General features: G+C 36.4%; 2 protein-coding genes across 2 annotated transcripts; one reads left to right on the top strand and one right to left on the bottom strand.

The window, feature by feature from the left end:
* Positions 1 to 1,148: 1,148 nt before the first annotated feature.
* Positions 1,149 to 1,608, top strand: LOC130137612 (putative polyol transporter 2). Its single transcript, XM_056309278.1, has 2 exons — positions 1,149 to 1,457; positions 1,552 to 1,608. Exons 1-2 carry the CDS (start codon positions 1,149 to 1,151, stop codon positions 1,606 to 1,608), a joined length of 366 nt encoding a protein of 121 aa, XP_056165253.1.
* A 4,220-nt stretch (positions 1,609 to 5,828) lies between these two features.
* Positions 5,829 to 13,237, bottom strand: LOC115681853 (uncharacterized). Its single transcript, XM_030605947.2, has 9 exons — positions 12,962 to 13,237; positions 12,746 to 12,794; positions 12,194 to 12,282; positions 12,040 to 12,096; positions 11,840 to 11,902; positions 11,679 to 11,744; positions 7,238 to 7,324; positions 6,873 to 6,966; positions 5,829 to 6,709 (listed from the first exon to the last, which is right to left on the bottom strand). The coding sequence occupies exons 1-9, from the start codon at positions 13,064 to 13,066 to the stop codon at positions 6,210 to 6,212; spliced, it is 1,110 nt and encodes a 369-aa protein (XP_030461807.1). The 5' UTR covers positions 13,067 to 13,237; the 3' UTR covers positions 5,829 to 6,209.
* Positions 13,238 to 15,550: the final 2,313 nt, after the last annotated feature.

Raw genomic sequence — 15,550 nt, 5'->3', positions numbered from 1 at the left:
GAGCTGGCTTTTGGAGCGAGAGAGGCCAAAAACAACCCAATTCTGAATGGTCAACTACATCATGGAAATGGAGTTTACCTAAACATTGTGTCATGTGCATGTGGCAATTGTAACTTTGCACTATAAATTGCAAAAAGAAAAGGTCTATCCTAGGCTATGTCTATTCCTTCAAAAATGTCTCAACATCTCTTGGAATACCGAAAAACCATATCAGAAAGCATCACCATTGTTAGACATCTTGGATATAAACTAACAGCGAAGAAGAAGAATATGGGGAAAATTACCAAAATAATCTTAAACCTATCGTAATTATGCTAATTCAATCTTAACATTTTTGTGTCAATTTACTCCTAAAACCTTTTGCATTTGTGCCAATTCAATCAATCCGGCCAATTTTTGCTACCTGATGCTGACGTGGCCAATCCTGACATTGCAATTTTTTAATTTTTTTTTATTTTTTCGATTTTTTTATTTTTCTTTTACTTTCTTTTTTTCCTTTTTTTTCTTTTCTTCGTCCTCGCCCAGCCACTGGCAAGGCTTGTCCTCACCGTCGCTAGGCCGACCTCGTCGGCCCCCGCCTATGGCTAGTCGCCATCAGCTACCGACTAGAGATTGAAGATGAAGGGAGGGAAAAAAAAAAAGGAAAACAAAAGGAAAAACTTAATAAAAAATTAATAAAAAAGTTTGAAAAAATAAAAAATATATATTAAAATATTGCCACGTCAGCGCTGGTCGGGGTCCACGTCAATACTGGCTGGCAAAAATTGGCCAGGTGGACTAAATTGGTACAAATGCAAAAGGTTTAACACTGAAATGGCACAAAAATAGGTTTAGGACTGTATTGGTTATTTTCCTAAACGGTAAGCAAAACCATTGGACTGCCACTAGAGGAGCTAATGAAGAAATGATTCTCGAGAATTTTCCTGAAGATCTTCAAAGAGACATAAGACACCATCTCTTCAAATTTGTGAAAAGAGTGAGAACATTTGCAGTGATGGAAGATCACATCACAGATGAAATTTGCGAGAAGTTAAGGCAATTCTTTGAATTACTTATATATAGTTATAAACATTGTAATGGTAAATAAGATTTTTTTTAAAATTTTGACAGTCCAAGCAACGACGAATGGGGCGGCAGCATATATAAAGATGGACCTGAAAGTATCCGAAGTCCATCTTGATGTTTTGACGAGGAGCCTGAGCATGTTCACGTTCCTTGGATTGGTGACGGCGAGATGGATTTCTGATCAGTTTGGCTGCCACAAGACGATTATGGTGGCAAGGATCATATATCTCGTCGGACCCCTTCTTATGGGTTTTGCCCCGTGCTATTCTGTTTTCTTGGCCGGCTGCTCCTGTGCCACTTTCGGCGCCGGCTTCGCTCTCATGATTACCGCCATGTACGCAACTGAGATTTCCCCTCTCTTCTCCTGTGGTTTCTACGTCTCCTTCCCTCATGTACTCACTCATTTTCGTTTCTTTGTTTCCTAATTTTGTAGCATCCTTATCACGTTTTCTATTTCTCATCAATTTTGTCTTGAACTTATTTCAGATGTTCATCAGCTTTGGCAACCAGGTGGCCAATTACTTCTCCAAACGCCGCCGGTAACATGCGTGACAAGTGTTGAAGCCTTTGCACTACGAGCAAAAGACCTTGAAGAAGATTCCTGCGCAAACGAAGAAGATTCCTGCGCAAACCAAACATTCAAAGAACCATAAAGTATGTATCACCATACCAGAGAGGACTTGCAGCAACTCGCATCCAAGTCGCTTGGAGATGCAAGAAGAAATGACTAAGTCGCGCGGACACTTCCCAGTCACAGCATCCTTCACATTAGCAAAGTATATTGATGGTATCAACTACATTCCTCTAATGTCTGTATTTATACTAGGTTCCAGTCACATGTTAATTATTTTTATCTCTTAAGATTGTACGTGGATTGCACGTAAATTGCACATAGATTGCACGTAAATCGCAGTATAATTGCACGTAAATTGCACGTCTATCTCTCTTTGATTGTGCATATTTTGATTGAGATATTATCATAAAATAGTTATAAGCCTATAAATAGGCTCATGTATTCTTTATTAATATAAACATCAAATTATACAGAAATTTCTCAAATCTGTTTTCCGCATAATTATTCCTAACGCAGGGTGTACTCACCGAGGGATCACTTGTTAAAAGTACAAAGTCTCAATATTGGGGACAATTTTATCGCTGCTTACTTCAAACTGTTCTAATCCAGCCTTTCTATTTATTCTTACGTTTGCAAAGAGTAAAGGGAAATTTTCTATATAAAATGATATGAAAATATACTTTGATTCTTTAAAAATCACGTGCATGATACATGCTAATGGAAAAATAAATGAAGATTAATGATTATTACAAAAATAAAAATTCAGAGAATTATTGTGTTTGATGGATTTTCGGATGGTAATAAAAAAAAGCCGTTTATTTCACGAAAAATAAAGGATTTAAAAAATATTTTCTTAAAAATGGTCGTTTATATCTCTTGAAATAATTACTCGATGAAAAATGTTTCATAGTCGACAACAAATTATGTCTAAACATTTTCGCAGGCAATTGAAATTTTTTTCATTCGTTACTTTTTGTAGTCGATACATACGATTAGTTTTAGAAAAATATTTTTCAATTCTTTTATTTTTCGCAAAATAAGTGCACCCAAAAAACGAACTATTGAGGACACTTTAGGACAGAGTAGGCATGGTGCCACGGGCACACGTTAAAATTTAAGTAATAATGATACAATTGGTTCTAAAATTTGGCCTAACATGCAATAGTAATCCCTAAATTTTTAATTTGTTTACTATGATCTCCGAAATTTTGGTACATATTTAACTTAATCCCTAAACTATATGAAAATATGCAATGTTGTCCTTTCATCAATTCAATTTTAGGGGTAATATTGAACATTTTCATAAAATTCAAGAACTAAATTGAATATATACCAACAGTTCAGGGAAACACAAATTCAAAGTTCATTGATCATATTGCACATTGAACCAAGATTTAGTGACCATTTGTGTCATTTTCTTGTTCTTAAGCATCTGCTTATTCTTTCAATTTCAACCTTTAGAAACTGTGCTAATTTTACAGCGGTCTAGAAGTTTAGAACAAGAATGAAGCACAGTATACGTACAATGTTTCTACAAGTCTTTACCTGTTTGGCAATAACCCCATAAAGTACCGGAAACACTTCCTTGTCATAGGAGGATATACTCTTCAGAAAATTATGCTTCACTATCCTCCAGTCTTGTGAAAGAAACTTTCTTGTTTTGATAACAATGCAAACCTCACTAATGAAGCGCCTTCCATAGGGCATTCTCTTGAGTTTGCATTTGTTCTCTTTTGATCCTTCGACATCATGAACTTAAAGCAATCTTATGTGACATAATATGAGCAATCTGGCATAGAACAATTATGAAAAATCGATCTCCTTCTCATTTCGCACATAATTATACTTCGCCAATAAATGAATCCTAGCTAATGATTCCCATGAGAGTATGAAATTTAGCCTTCGAGTTCTAACAACCACGGAGACAGGCTCAAGCATTGATCGAAACTGCACAAAGGTGTGATTATCAAATTTCATTTGAAATGATTCGGTGCGTGCGAGATGAGTAGAGGAAATAGATTATTCAAAATTGTTCTGTGCCAGAGTCTTGAAATGCTCATATTTTGTCACATATGATTGTTATAGGTTTCTGATGTTGAAGTATCAAAAGAGAACAAATTCAAGCTCACGAGAATGCCCTAAGGAAGGCGCTTCATTAGTGAGGTTTGCATTGTTATCAAAACAGCATGTTTCTTCCACGAGACTCATATTAATAATAACATCAACGTAAAATTCATAATAATTAACGTAAATACATGACAGTATCATTCTAAAATTTTCTTATAATCATCAATTACGTGATGCTACATGAGAATGCGATCAACATCTATTATATAGTTAAAAGCGAATGTTCTCTCATGTACTTATCATGAGACATTTAACTTTACCTCTATAATTGACACGTGGTAAGCCACAATTGCATAATTGTGCCACATAACCCATCATTGAGATCAAGCCATCAAGGCCTTCAAACCAATTATTGAAAAAGGATCCGAAATTTGTAAAGTCTGATTTGACATTAGACCCTCAAAGCCTTCGAATCATGTTCGAGAGAGAGAATTAGATGATTTGTGCAATTTGACATTGGAATCAGTTATTTTTAATATACAGTTTGATATACATTTTCTGATTTGAATTCAGATCAAAAGTTTAATAAAATATGTTTATGAACATATTTAAATAATCAATATGTTACGAATCTACAAAGATGTTTATGAATATATGCCAGCGCAAAACATATAGTAATATTTGCCATGTCATCCATAATTAACCATAAAAATTTTATCGTATCAAACTTTCATTTGCCAACATCAATCTTACAATTTAACTTTCATAAATTTAGACAAACAAATATGTGTTACTTGAGGAAAAAAATGCTAGTAAATTTCAATTTTTTTTGTCAGATAGTAAATTTATAATTTAATTTGCAAATTTTTTTATCTCTTTTGATTTGAAATTTGAAAAAAAAAAGATGATATCTCCAAATAATTTGAAATAACATATCTTATTTTAAATACAACTCATGATCGTAAATTCGCCCATTTACTGTTAAGTTGAAGTAAGATGAGGGTTATAATTCATTATGTAAATATCATAAATAACATGTTATTCAAAATATAATTTATAATATCCAATTATATATCACGTAACACTACAGATAAATTATGGATAAATTGCTCATATTCAATATAGTTTGACAAAAACATATTCAAATACATTTTGGAAAGTATGTGTTAGTCTAAAAGAAACCATGATAGTAAAATTATTAAAATTGAATTTAAAAGAATAAATGAAGATAAATTATCTTGAAATAAACTGTTGACTAACTTATTTTTTTGAAAATAACTTATGATGGAAATAAATCCCCTTGTTTTGAAGTTAAAGTAAAGTGAGAAATATTGCTCATTATGTCAACAACATAGATGACGAAAGTTATTCTGAAAATAGTTGATGATAACAAACTATGTATAATTATGGTCTAACAATGCAAATAAATTACAAATTATGGCATAATGTGATTTAACTTCATTTGGTATTAACTTAATCAAACTACTCCAATGAAATTAGTTAAATAACAAATTAAAAGATATATTTAGATATGGAAATGGAAATAAAAACAAAAAGTTTTATCAAAATTATTGAACCTTGCAAGTCGCATTTTGTATGTCCAGATTTGACAAATAATTTTAATTGGTATTTTCTACCCTTGAGGGATAACAACCCCAAAAAACATTATATAAATTTATTGACACTATCACTTCATTTATTTTTAGAAAAATGAATGATTCGAAAAATTATAGCTTCCATCGCTTAAAATAATTAGTCAATAGAAAATTTTTCATTATCGACAATAATTCAAGTCTAATATTTTTCATTTACTCATCTTAGTAAACGATGCAAGCGATCATATTTAGAAAAAAAAATTCAAATCATTTATTTTTTGCGAAACAAACCGAGCCTAAGAACAAAATACAGCCACGCAACTAGTTGTCTCATATCATCAAGGCCAAGACACACGGTTAAACATATATAGAGCATGGTTATCTACACATAGCGTCTCGACCTAATAGGCATTTGAGTAGCATTTTTCTTCAAACCCCTTCCTTATAATCTATGAAAATTTATCACATGCCCCGATTGTATATTACACTCTAAAACTCAACTGAATTTAAACACATTGAGCCCTACATTGTCAGGCGCAACACTGGGGAAACAAATTGAGATATTGGTTTCAATTACAGTATCTCTTCAAGAGTTATATTCCAAAAAATGATCCGACTCCGGACTCAGTGGCAACATCTTCTCATCCAAATATAAGGAAGAAATGCAATGACACAGGTAAAGAAAATCACATCCCTTTTGCTAAATCCCACTGCCATTCTAACACACTCATGATTCAACGAACTAGGACTATTGCAACATAAAAGACCAGCTCAATACTAAGATGTATATTCAGATACTTAGGTCCCTACACTCTAAACAACAGGGAAAAGCAGTTCACAAAATGCTACAACTGAATCTCTAGATGCTTGAAGCATCTCATGGATGTGACCCCATCAATCACCACACCCTAACCTTGAGGCGGCGGCGGCGGCGGCATGGACATGTGTGGCATGGGGGGCCTCCCGAGCATGTGTTGCTGAGGTGGTGGTGGTTGCCAGGTAGGTTGCGGTGCTACCATCCCAACTGGTGGTGGAGGTGGTCTCTGGAGGACTTGACCCGCCTGAGGAGGTGGCGGGGGCATGCCGGGAGGTGGCCGGAACTGCTGTAAAGGTGGTGGCGGCGGCATTCCAACTTGTGGCATTGCCTGACCAGGTTGCGGAGGCTGACCAGGCCATGCTGGCCGAGGGACTTGCATAGGCGGGAAAGTCGCTCCTTGTGGAGGAGGTGGTGGCCGGAGCATTGGCATTGGTGATGGAGCGACAGCCCCATTTGCAAAGGGGCGTGGAGGAGCTGGAGCAACCATGCCACCATTGGCCTGAGGACCGGGAAGAGTTGGTGGTCCACTTGCAAATAAAGTATGGGGCCTACTCTTCGTGGCATTTGGATTGCTAGCTGCCAAAACTCTCTCTGCAACATGAATGTATTTGAGATTAACCATTTCATGTCTTAACAATGAAAAGAAATAGTACCAAATTAACCCACGGTCCATTTATGTCATAATAGCACGTGTGTAGGGAGTGAAGAAAGCACCTCAATCAGAGAGACATACTCCATGAACAAAGCAACTTACCTGCAGGAGTACCATGACGCTCCCCTTTGGTGTCTTTCTTATATGCATATGAGACTGTAATTTGTCGATTGCAAAGATACTGGCCATTCATCGCCTAAAATACAAAATACAAAAATCAATCAATTCATCATTCTCTAGAGAAAAAAGCAAGTTTTTACATCATAAGCATTAACATAAAAGTAACCATACAGAAACGTTGAATAGATAATATCTAAAACAATTCATTTAAGAGTACTTGACCAGCAATCCACATGTTGATGTTTACCACGGACAATAGAGTGTCACTGCAAAGTAACAATCTCTATTGTTGCCATAAATCATTAATCATCAATAAAATGCCCAGGGGAATCAAGAACGAAAGATACCTCAATAGCTGCATCAGATGCCTCAAAAGAATCATAACTGACGAAACCAAAACCACGGGAATTTCCTGTCTCAGGATCTCTCATAATCTGGAAAGAAAGCATGCAAATCCACAAATGTCAGTGGTTCTCGAAGTCGATCCTCACATTTCATGCAGAAGCGAAGATGCTTAAGCTGTTGACATTTTAGTCTTTCCTAATCATCCATTCATTTAATTGCTCAAATCTGAGAGCACAATAAGGACCTCATACTGCTCACTCATTACAGGGACTTCCGTTATCTAAGACATTCTAAAGCTATGCAGCATACCAGGAACAGAAATTTCCAGCCTCACACCATGGCCGCTCCTATTCAGGATTCATGTTGTATCTATCTACACAGAAGATAGTATAATTGTCCCTAACAAAGTTTACAAACAGCAGTCCATTGATCCTGGTACCAAAGGCAAAATAACTTCTTCAAGCCAATAAGAGTTCAGAAATGGTGCAATTTGTCCATGGAAATACAAGGTATGGCAATCAATGTGGATGGCACAGCATTGTTCAAGATATCACAGTGAATATTCTTGCCTCCCAACCATAGCACAAAAAGGCTGAGATTAGGTTGAAAACTCACTGGAGACATGCCAATTAATCTGGACCGTTTTAAAAGGGTTTACGAAAATCTAAACACAAGAATACATCCCTCATAGAAAACATTAACACCAAACGTGACCAAACCTCCCACGAATGCTCTCTTAAATTTGTGTATGTATATTTCCAATTCCAAAATATAAAACAAATTACATAATTGCAAACCCAAACCTAAAGTAACTGACAGATTAATACTAGCACATAATCTGAAAGTCTAACCCTTCAAAAAACGTCCTTCAAACACTTCCTAAGACAAATTGCCCCTATTTGCAAGATTCAAGACAAACCTCACAAAGTACAGGCAAGACTAAGACTAAATTTTCGAGTTCTAAGCTCATGAATAGCAACTACCTTCATCAGTAGCAGACCCAAAATAATTGATCTTGACATGAAAAGAAGACGCCAAAAAAACACTTAAAGGGGCTCGAGATTGTCAATTTGCACCGGGTAGTCTAGAACTTTCTGCCTTCTAAAGGATAGCAAAAGAAGGGATAAAACCAAGAAGAAATGACTGCTCTACCCTTCACCACGCCAACCCCATGATGTTACTTCTGTTCAATAAACCAACTTGAGAGACTTCGACCATAAGGGTGCGTATGGTAACGTTTCTATTTCTGGGAACAATTTCTTTTCAGAAATAGTTTTTTCTATTTCTATTTCCTGGAAGAGTTTTTGAGCAAAATAATGCGTTTGGTAACTGCACAAAATTTCTATTTCTAGAACAAAAATGTGTTTGGTAACTGCACAAAATTTCTATTCCTGGAATAGAAAAAGAATAGAAATGCATTTGGTAACTGCACAAAATTTCTATTCCCAATTTTTTGCATTCAAATCTATATCTTTTATTTAACTATAAGTACAAGTTATAAGTGAAAAAAACCAATAAGCATGATTTATTGGTTTGTCTAATCCTTTTTAGGGGTTTAAAACCCCTTTTAATCCCTAAACTAAGGAATCTTCAAAAATACCACTTGGGCATCTCAAAAATTTAAATTTCACTCAAAGTGGGTGGCCACAGGTATTCTAAGCCATTATGTGAATTTTTTTATATTTTTTGGGGTAAAATTTATTAAAATTTTTTACTTTCCCTAAATTTGTTTCTTTTTATTTTTCCGAAAATATTTTATGAAATTTTTTTAATTTTTTCAATTTCGGAATTTTGCAAATATTTAAGGGTTTTCTGAGTTTTTCTGATTTTTATGGATTTTCTGAGAATTTTTCTGATTTATATGAATTTTGGGAATTTTTTAATTTTCTAATTTTTATGGGATTTTTCTGAAATTTTTCTAATTTTTATGAATTTTCGGAATTTTTTAATTTATTCTAAGCCATTATGTGAATTTTTTATTTTTGATTTTTTTTGGGGAAAAGTTTATTAAAACTTTTTACTTTCCCGAAATTTGTCTCTTTTTATTTTCCAGAAAGCTTTTTATGAATTTTTTTAAATTTTTTCAATTTCGGAATTTTGCAAATTTTTATGGGTTTTCTGAGTTTTTCTGATTTTTATGGATTTTCTGTGAATTTTTCTGATTTTTATGAATTTTTGGAATTTTTTAATTTTTTATAATTTAATTAATTTTTTTAATTTTTTTTATTATTTCCGCCGAGAATGGACCGGACCGGTGCTTTGAGACGGTTTGCATACGACAGAGGATGGAGGAGGAGCTGAGATCGCGGCTTGAGGACCGGACCTTTCTATTTCTATTTCTATTTCTAGGAACAAAGAAGTAGATTAATCTACTTCTTATTTCTGCTCCAAATCTATTTCTTAGCAACTTTTCTATTTCAGGAAATAGAAAAATAAAATGCGTTACCAAACGGATTTCTGTTCTTTTTTTGTTCCAAGGAACAGAAGAACAGAAAAATAGAGAAACAGAAGCGTTACCAAACGCGCCGTAAAACGCCACGAAAACACACAAAAAAAAATGCCCAAAAACACCATTAAAACAGAGAAAACCCAGCCACATAAAGAAAATCCGGCAATAAGACTAAATTCAAATACAGCAACATTAAACACACAGGAAAACCAAGCAGAGACATACAGACACATAGAGAAAGAGGTAGAAAGTCCAAAGAAGCCACACATCAATTCAAGCAGAAGCCAAACAGGAAAGAGAAGAAAGAAAAAATCCGAAAAGAAAATGACCTGCAAATCAAACACAGCCAGAAAATCAAAGGTTTCTGCAATCTCTGTTCAAACAGAGAACACTAAAGCATGCGACTTCTCACTCTTGCAAGTTGCAACACATTCACTCTTCACACAACTAACATGTACTGAGTACTCTCACGCCACAAAGCTCACACATAACATGGCGGCTTGTCATGGCAGGAGTTGTTGTCTTCCCCACACTTAACCGGCTCCTGAGCCTATCAACTCTGGTAATAGATAATAATGGTGACCAATCATACCCATTAAAACACTTGTCGCAACTACTACTAATAATTTTGACATAATTTATGCACTTAAAGCTCCCACCGCTACAGTTCTAAACCACAGTATGGATACGACAATAGCCACACCTCAGTCCTTCAGCACTCATAGAGACAACATAAAGCAGGAAGCAACAATTACAACACACTTAAGGTTGTTTCGAATGAGCTTGACGAACACATTATTAGTAAACACATGGAGGCAAGTTCATGCGGTTTCTCTTTGCATTTCCATCCTTTTCGTGATGAGAGATTCTCCTGCAACAATTGCAAGAAAATCTTCTACACTTTTTGAGGTGTAACACAGTGAGAATAAGCAGAATTATATTTGAAGAACCGTGTTGGGTAAATATATCATAAGAATTGATGAAGAGATGGATTGAATGAGCACAAATTGATCAATCATAGAAGTCTCCAACTGAAGTCAAAATCAAGCATCTTCACACTTTCAATGAGCTGTTGTGATTTGTATTCAATCCATAGTGTTCACTTGGGTTTTTGGTGACAAGCTGCAAGAGGATGTCAAGCTCCGACTATTGGAAAACTTCATGAAACAACTCCAGAGACATTTTCTGTAGTGTTAATGAGAGTGACTTTTTTTCTGGTAGTACCACAGGAATATCGCAATGGTACTTATAGAATTTCCTTTCCATCAAGACTCACTGGAAGTGTTAAATGTCCGAATGACATCTACCACTGAAAATCACATTAAACTAGTGATTCCATACAGAGGGGAAAAAGGTCAGGGGGAAATGCATTTGGATGCATTTGCAGAATCAGGTAACTAAGAACAATGCACCAGCAATGACAACAAAATATACAAATTTCCAACCCCACAAAAACCCAATTGTTTCAGCATCTAGAGGGCCCAATTAGTCCTCTGCCAAGGGAACTTGACAGCTTATGCTGATTCCTCGAACTAAAGTGTGACATATGAATATAATAAACAGATTCCATCAAAATTCAAATAACGACCCTGCATTTGGAAGCTCTAAAATTACACAAAAATACCCCTAGTAGATGGGTAGTAGAATCAACGCAAAAAACTGTATTTCCAAGATACATGTAATCCATTTATTGGGCAGGCATTAGACGGTATACACCCAAATTGGCTTATCAACTGGCAATACCAGTACATGATGTTCGCAACTATCCAACTTAGATCGCTTTCACAATCATCATGCCACACATGAAATAAAGATCAATTAACTATACAAAGTAAGCCGCATTGCAAGAGTACAACATAGCAATCACAGTCAACCCAGGTACTTTCATGCACTACAATGCTCTTAAAAAAATTTTATGCTTGAGATATCAAGAAATGGTTGACTACTGTAAGGGTTGGACTTAATGCAAATCAAGGAAAAATTGAAAGCATCACCTTTGGATTCGTAACGATTACGCCAAATGCACTGAAAGTATCATACAGAAGCTTCTCATCTACATCCTGCAGAGGATATGCCATAGCCAAGGCAAGGAATTAGGACCGTTGTACTGACAGCCTTAGCCCATGAATAACAATCATAGTATCTGACTACTTACAGGGTCAAGATTTCCAATAAAAAGGTTTGCCCCCACATCCAAGCTCTTTTTATCTTGGGTTGCCTGAATACGAGTCCAAAAGCATCATGTTTAACAATTGAACACATACAGATTGAATAGATGGTCTAGAGAGGTATTTTCTTAATCACATGATAACTTACAAAACAATGAAGATATGTATAAACCTTAAATATATATACCTTATTCACGCGTATAGGCTTTCCATAAAGTTTTATCATGTTCAACACCTTAATTGCCTGTAATAATAAAATGATCATTAAAAAGATTAGTAACATGCCAAAGAAGGCTAAGCTTAATAGAACTAGCAATGCAGTGACTTAGACTAGTACTTACATAGTCAGCATCTTCTTCACTCCGGAACTCGACAAATCCATATCCTTGGTGAAGGTTTGTCACTCTATCCTTTGGAACATAAACATTAACTGAAACGAGTTACAAAATGGTGAATTTTCATCCTTGATAGCCCGAAACCTCAAACAAAGCAAGGCAGGGTGCAGGGTGCAGGGGCTTTATTCACAAAAGGAAAACTAGGAAAAGCTGCTGGGGTAATCAACTTCACCACATGAATATGCACAGAGGGCAAACCCATCATTCATATTTTTTAAACTCAATCACTGAATAAAAGAAACCCATCCGGGAGAGCGAAGACGACATTCCTCGCAACACCAAGAAAAAGATAACAAAAATTGAGTCTTAACACATGACCAGTTCAATCTTACTTTTTCCCTTTACAGTAATTCCAGAGCAAGTTAACACATGACCAGTTCAAATACACCAGCGACACAAATACTATGAAAACCGTAGCTACAAGCGATTGCTTCCACGGCATTATCCTAGCGTCTCGTCGAAACTAGGCATCAGCGCAAGAAAAGGAGCCGAACTTACCAACAGGGCCCGCTTGAACAAACAGCTCCCAGAGCAACTCCTCCGACACCTGCAATTCAAGAACACGCCGTCGGATGAACATCAATCAATTCATAATCAGCAGAGGCACTCGCACAAACACTTCCCGAAACCGGAACGAAGCGCTCGGAGCGGGACAGAAGGAATTCGACAGAGAGAAAATGAAAGAGACTAGGTTTCTAGGGCAAGAAAAAGGACCTGAGGGTCGAGGTTGCCGACGTAGGCGGTGGCGTCTTGGTTCCGCTCGGCGGAGTGCTGGCCGAGCAGGTTCGCCCCGACCCCCGGAGCGATCCGCGTCGTCATCGCTCTGCTCCGGGCCGATGCGATTCGGGCTCGCGCTTCGGCAGTTCGCTGCTTGAGCTCGAAGAAGAAGACGAAGGAGAAGAAGAACCAGCAGCAGCAGCAGCAGAAGCAGAAGACGAAGAAGGCGGTAGCCTAGAGTGGTGTCTCCGCTCGCTCTCTGCGCGCAGAGATTCGAGTCCCGAGCGTGGGTGGGAGGAAGAAAGGATGGCGAACTTGGGCCTCGAGCCCGTTAGAGAGAGCCCTAGAACTAGATTCACTCAATCTTTTCGAGCCCAAACTTTGTTTTTGGGATAATTGCACCGAAAGTCCTTAAATTTATTACGAAGTGCAGTTTAAATCCTAAAATTTTCAAAAGGTGCAATGACGTCCTAAAACTTGCACTAAAGTGCAGTCGAGTCCTAAAGTTTTCAAAAAGCGCAATCGAGTTTTAAATATTGTAACGAAAATGCAATCGAGTCTTGAAATTTTCAAAAGGTGCAATCAACGGAAAACTTAATTGGACCAATTTGACAAGATTTAGGATTTGATTGTACTTTTGAAAGTTTTAAAACTCGATTACTAGGGCGATAATCTAATTCTAAGAATTTGAAATTATAAAAGGTAATCCTTAATATTTGTGGTAAAAGTGAACTTAATCAAGGGTGGAAATGAAAAAAAAATGAATTGAATGAGTTGCCTAAGTTATGGAAGTGGTAGTGTCTAATGCAAAAAGCATATCAAGAATTAATGAACTTGTTCTCCACCAAATAATGTTGGCTTGGTGAAAAAAAAATGAAGGTTTGTATGTTGAAATGTATGTAACTAATCGATTGCCACGTTATATATTGAAAATGCCAAAAGGTTAGTTTGTTATTATTAGCAATTGTAGATACTAAAGAATACATGGCACTTATTGTGTTGTAATTAATTGTAAGTGAATGATGCCATATGATAAAGACCTTTGCCACGATCTATTTGCCACCGAGCGAATTTCCTTGTATGAGTGTGTGTACGAGACTCCAGAGTTAGTCAAATATTTTATCGTATGGGACACTTTCATACAAAGTTGAGATGACATGAAATGCCTTGAACTCACTAGATTGAGTGATAAGTGGAACTCTTATCTTCAATCTAGAGATTTCATTTACCGAGCTTCGGCTTATTTCTTTATTTTTCACATATGTAGGATGGATCCCCACCGCCACTGTTTTTTGGAGTTCTCATATATTTCGATTATTATTATGAAGATGTGCTTATACTTGGATTAACGGTAGTATACACTAAGTGTAGTTTCACCGTATAGGTCGACGTAGGCCTTGATACCTGAATATCGATGGTGAGTTGGTTGGATCGTTAAGAAGTTTCGATGGTGACGGAGAAACGGCGATGGCGAGGTTGTCGATCCGTAGTGAATAACTTGACCTTTGTACATGCGAGCTTTTTGGGTGTAGGAGTGGTGTTGGATATAAGTAAACCTAACCGTTCCCACGACATATGTGTTTTGTGTTTTGCTCGGACGCTATATTAGGATTGTAATAATGATGTTAATATACAGAAGATGCATATGTATACTATTAAACTCGTGTGATCATTTTGTATGGAATATTGTGAATGATTTAATGTGCTTCTGCATGCTTACAATTATTGTGAGTAATGATTGGAGAAGACATGTGTCGCGTGCGACGTTCTGAAACATCACAAATCGAGTTAGCATAAACATAACATTCGCAAAAATATAATTAATAGTTGCAAAATAAAGGTCACGCCTTCATTAAATAGCAAAACAAACTTCCATACATAAATATCCAAACATCCATTTCCATGAAACATCCCAGTCACTGCACATAAACATTCAAGCCCCAAAAGTAGAGTAATACTAGACTACTGGTAGCTCAATATCATAAAGAACATCCACCAAAAATTGACTTGTTCATAGCACCCTCCCCATGTTTTAGTAATATCAATCACAACCCGGTAATACATACTAGAGATGATCGGTTCCCAATCTAATCTGGTTCCAAGGTGAAACCAAGAACTTGATCGGCAGATCTAGTTCTCAATTTGGGAATTGGGGACCGGACCGGTTGGTCCTAGGACTAGATCGATCCGGTCCGATCCGGTCCGATCCGATCCAATGGAACCGGTCACTTAAGGTTTAGTTTTTTTTTTGGATTAAACACTTAGGATTTAGTTCATATTTTACTAATTTTTGTCAATAAATTTATGTTAATAAAGTTCACTTAGGGTTTTGATTCACATTTACTAATTTTTTTCAATGAATTTATGTCGATGAAGTTCACTTAGGGTTTAGTTCACATTTTACTAATTTTTTTTTTAAAAATTAGAATATATATATATAGTCAGTCCAGTCCAGTCGGTTCAGTCCTTTCCCTCTTGGAACTGGGAAATGGATCGTTTAGACACCAGTTCCACTTTTAGGAACCTGAAACTAGACCGACACTCCCCGGGAATCTGACCCAACCAGCCGGTACGGTCCGGTCTAGA

Source organism: Syzygium oleosum, unplaced genomic scaffold (genome assembly GCF_021117445.2).
Source record: "Syzygium oleosum isolate NSW1041296 unplaced genomic scaffold, Sole_v2.1 Sole_v2.01, whole genome shotgun sequence".
Classification (NCBI taxonomy): domain Eukaryota; kingdom Viridiplantae; phylum Streptophyta; class Magnoliopsida; order Myrtales; family Myrtaceae; genus Syzygium; species Syzygium oleosum.
Note: the sequence above shows the minus strand (reverse complement) of the source record. Positions and strands in the feature narration are given on the sequence as shown.

What these genes read in the sequence shown, in the direction of transcription:
- LOC130137612 (XM_056309278.1), top strand. Translation starts at nt 1,149, where the DNA reads ATGGACCTGAAAGTATCCGAAGTCCATCTTGATGTTTTGACGAGGAGC. An exon ending in TCTACGTCTCCTTCCCTCAT is followed by an intron (nt 1,458 to 1,551) that starts GTACTCACTCAT and finishes AACTTATTTCAG; the next exon opens with ATGTTCATCAGCTTTGGCAA.
- LOC115681853 (XM_030605947.2), bottom strand. Translation starts at nt 13,066, where the DNA reads ATGACGACGCGGATCGCTCCGGGGGTCGGGGCGAACCTGCTCGGCCAG. An exon ending in TGTTCAAGCGGGCCCTGTTG is followed by an intron (nt 12,283 to 12,745) that starts GTAAGTTCGGCT and finishes AACTCGTTTCAG; the next exon opens with TTAATGTTTATGTTCCAAAG. An exon ending in GTGAAGAAGATGCTGACTAT is followed by an intron (nt 12,097 to 12,193) that starts GTAAGTACTAGT and finishes TTATTATTACAG; the next exon opens with GCAATTAAGGTGTTGAACAT.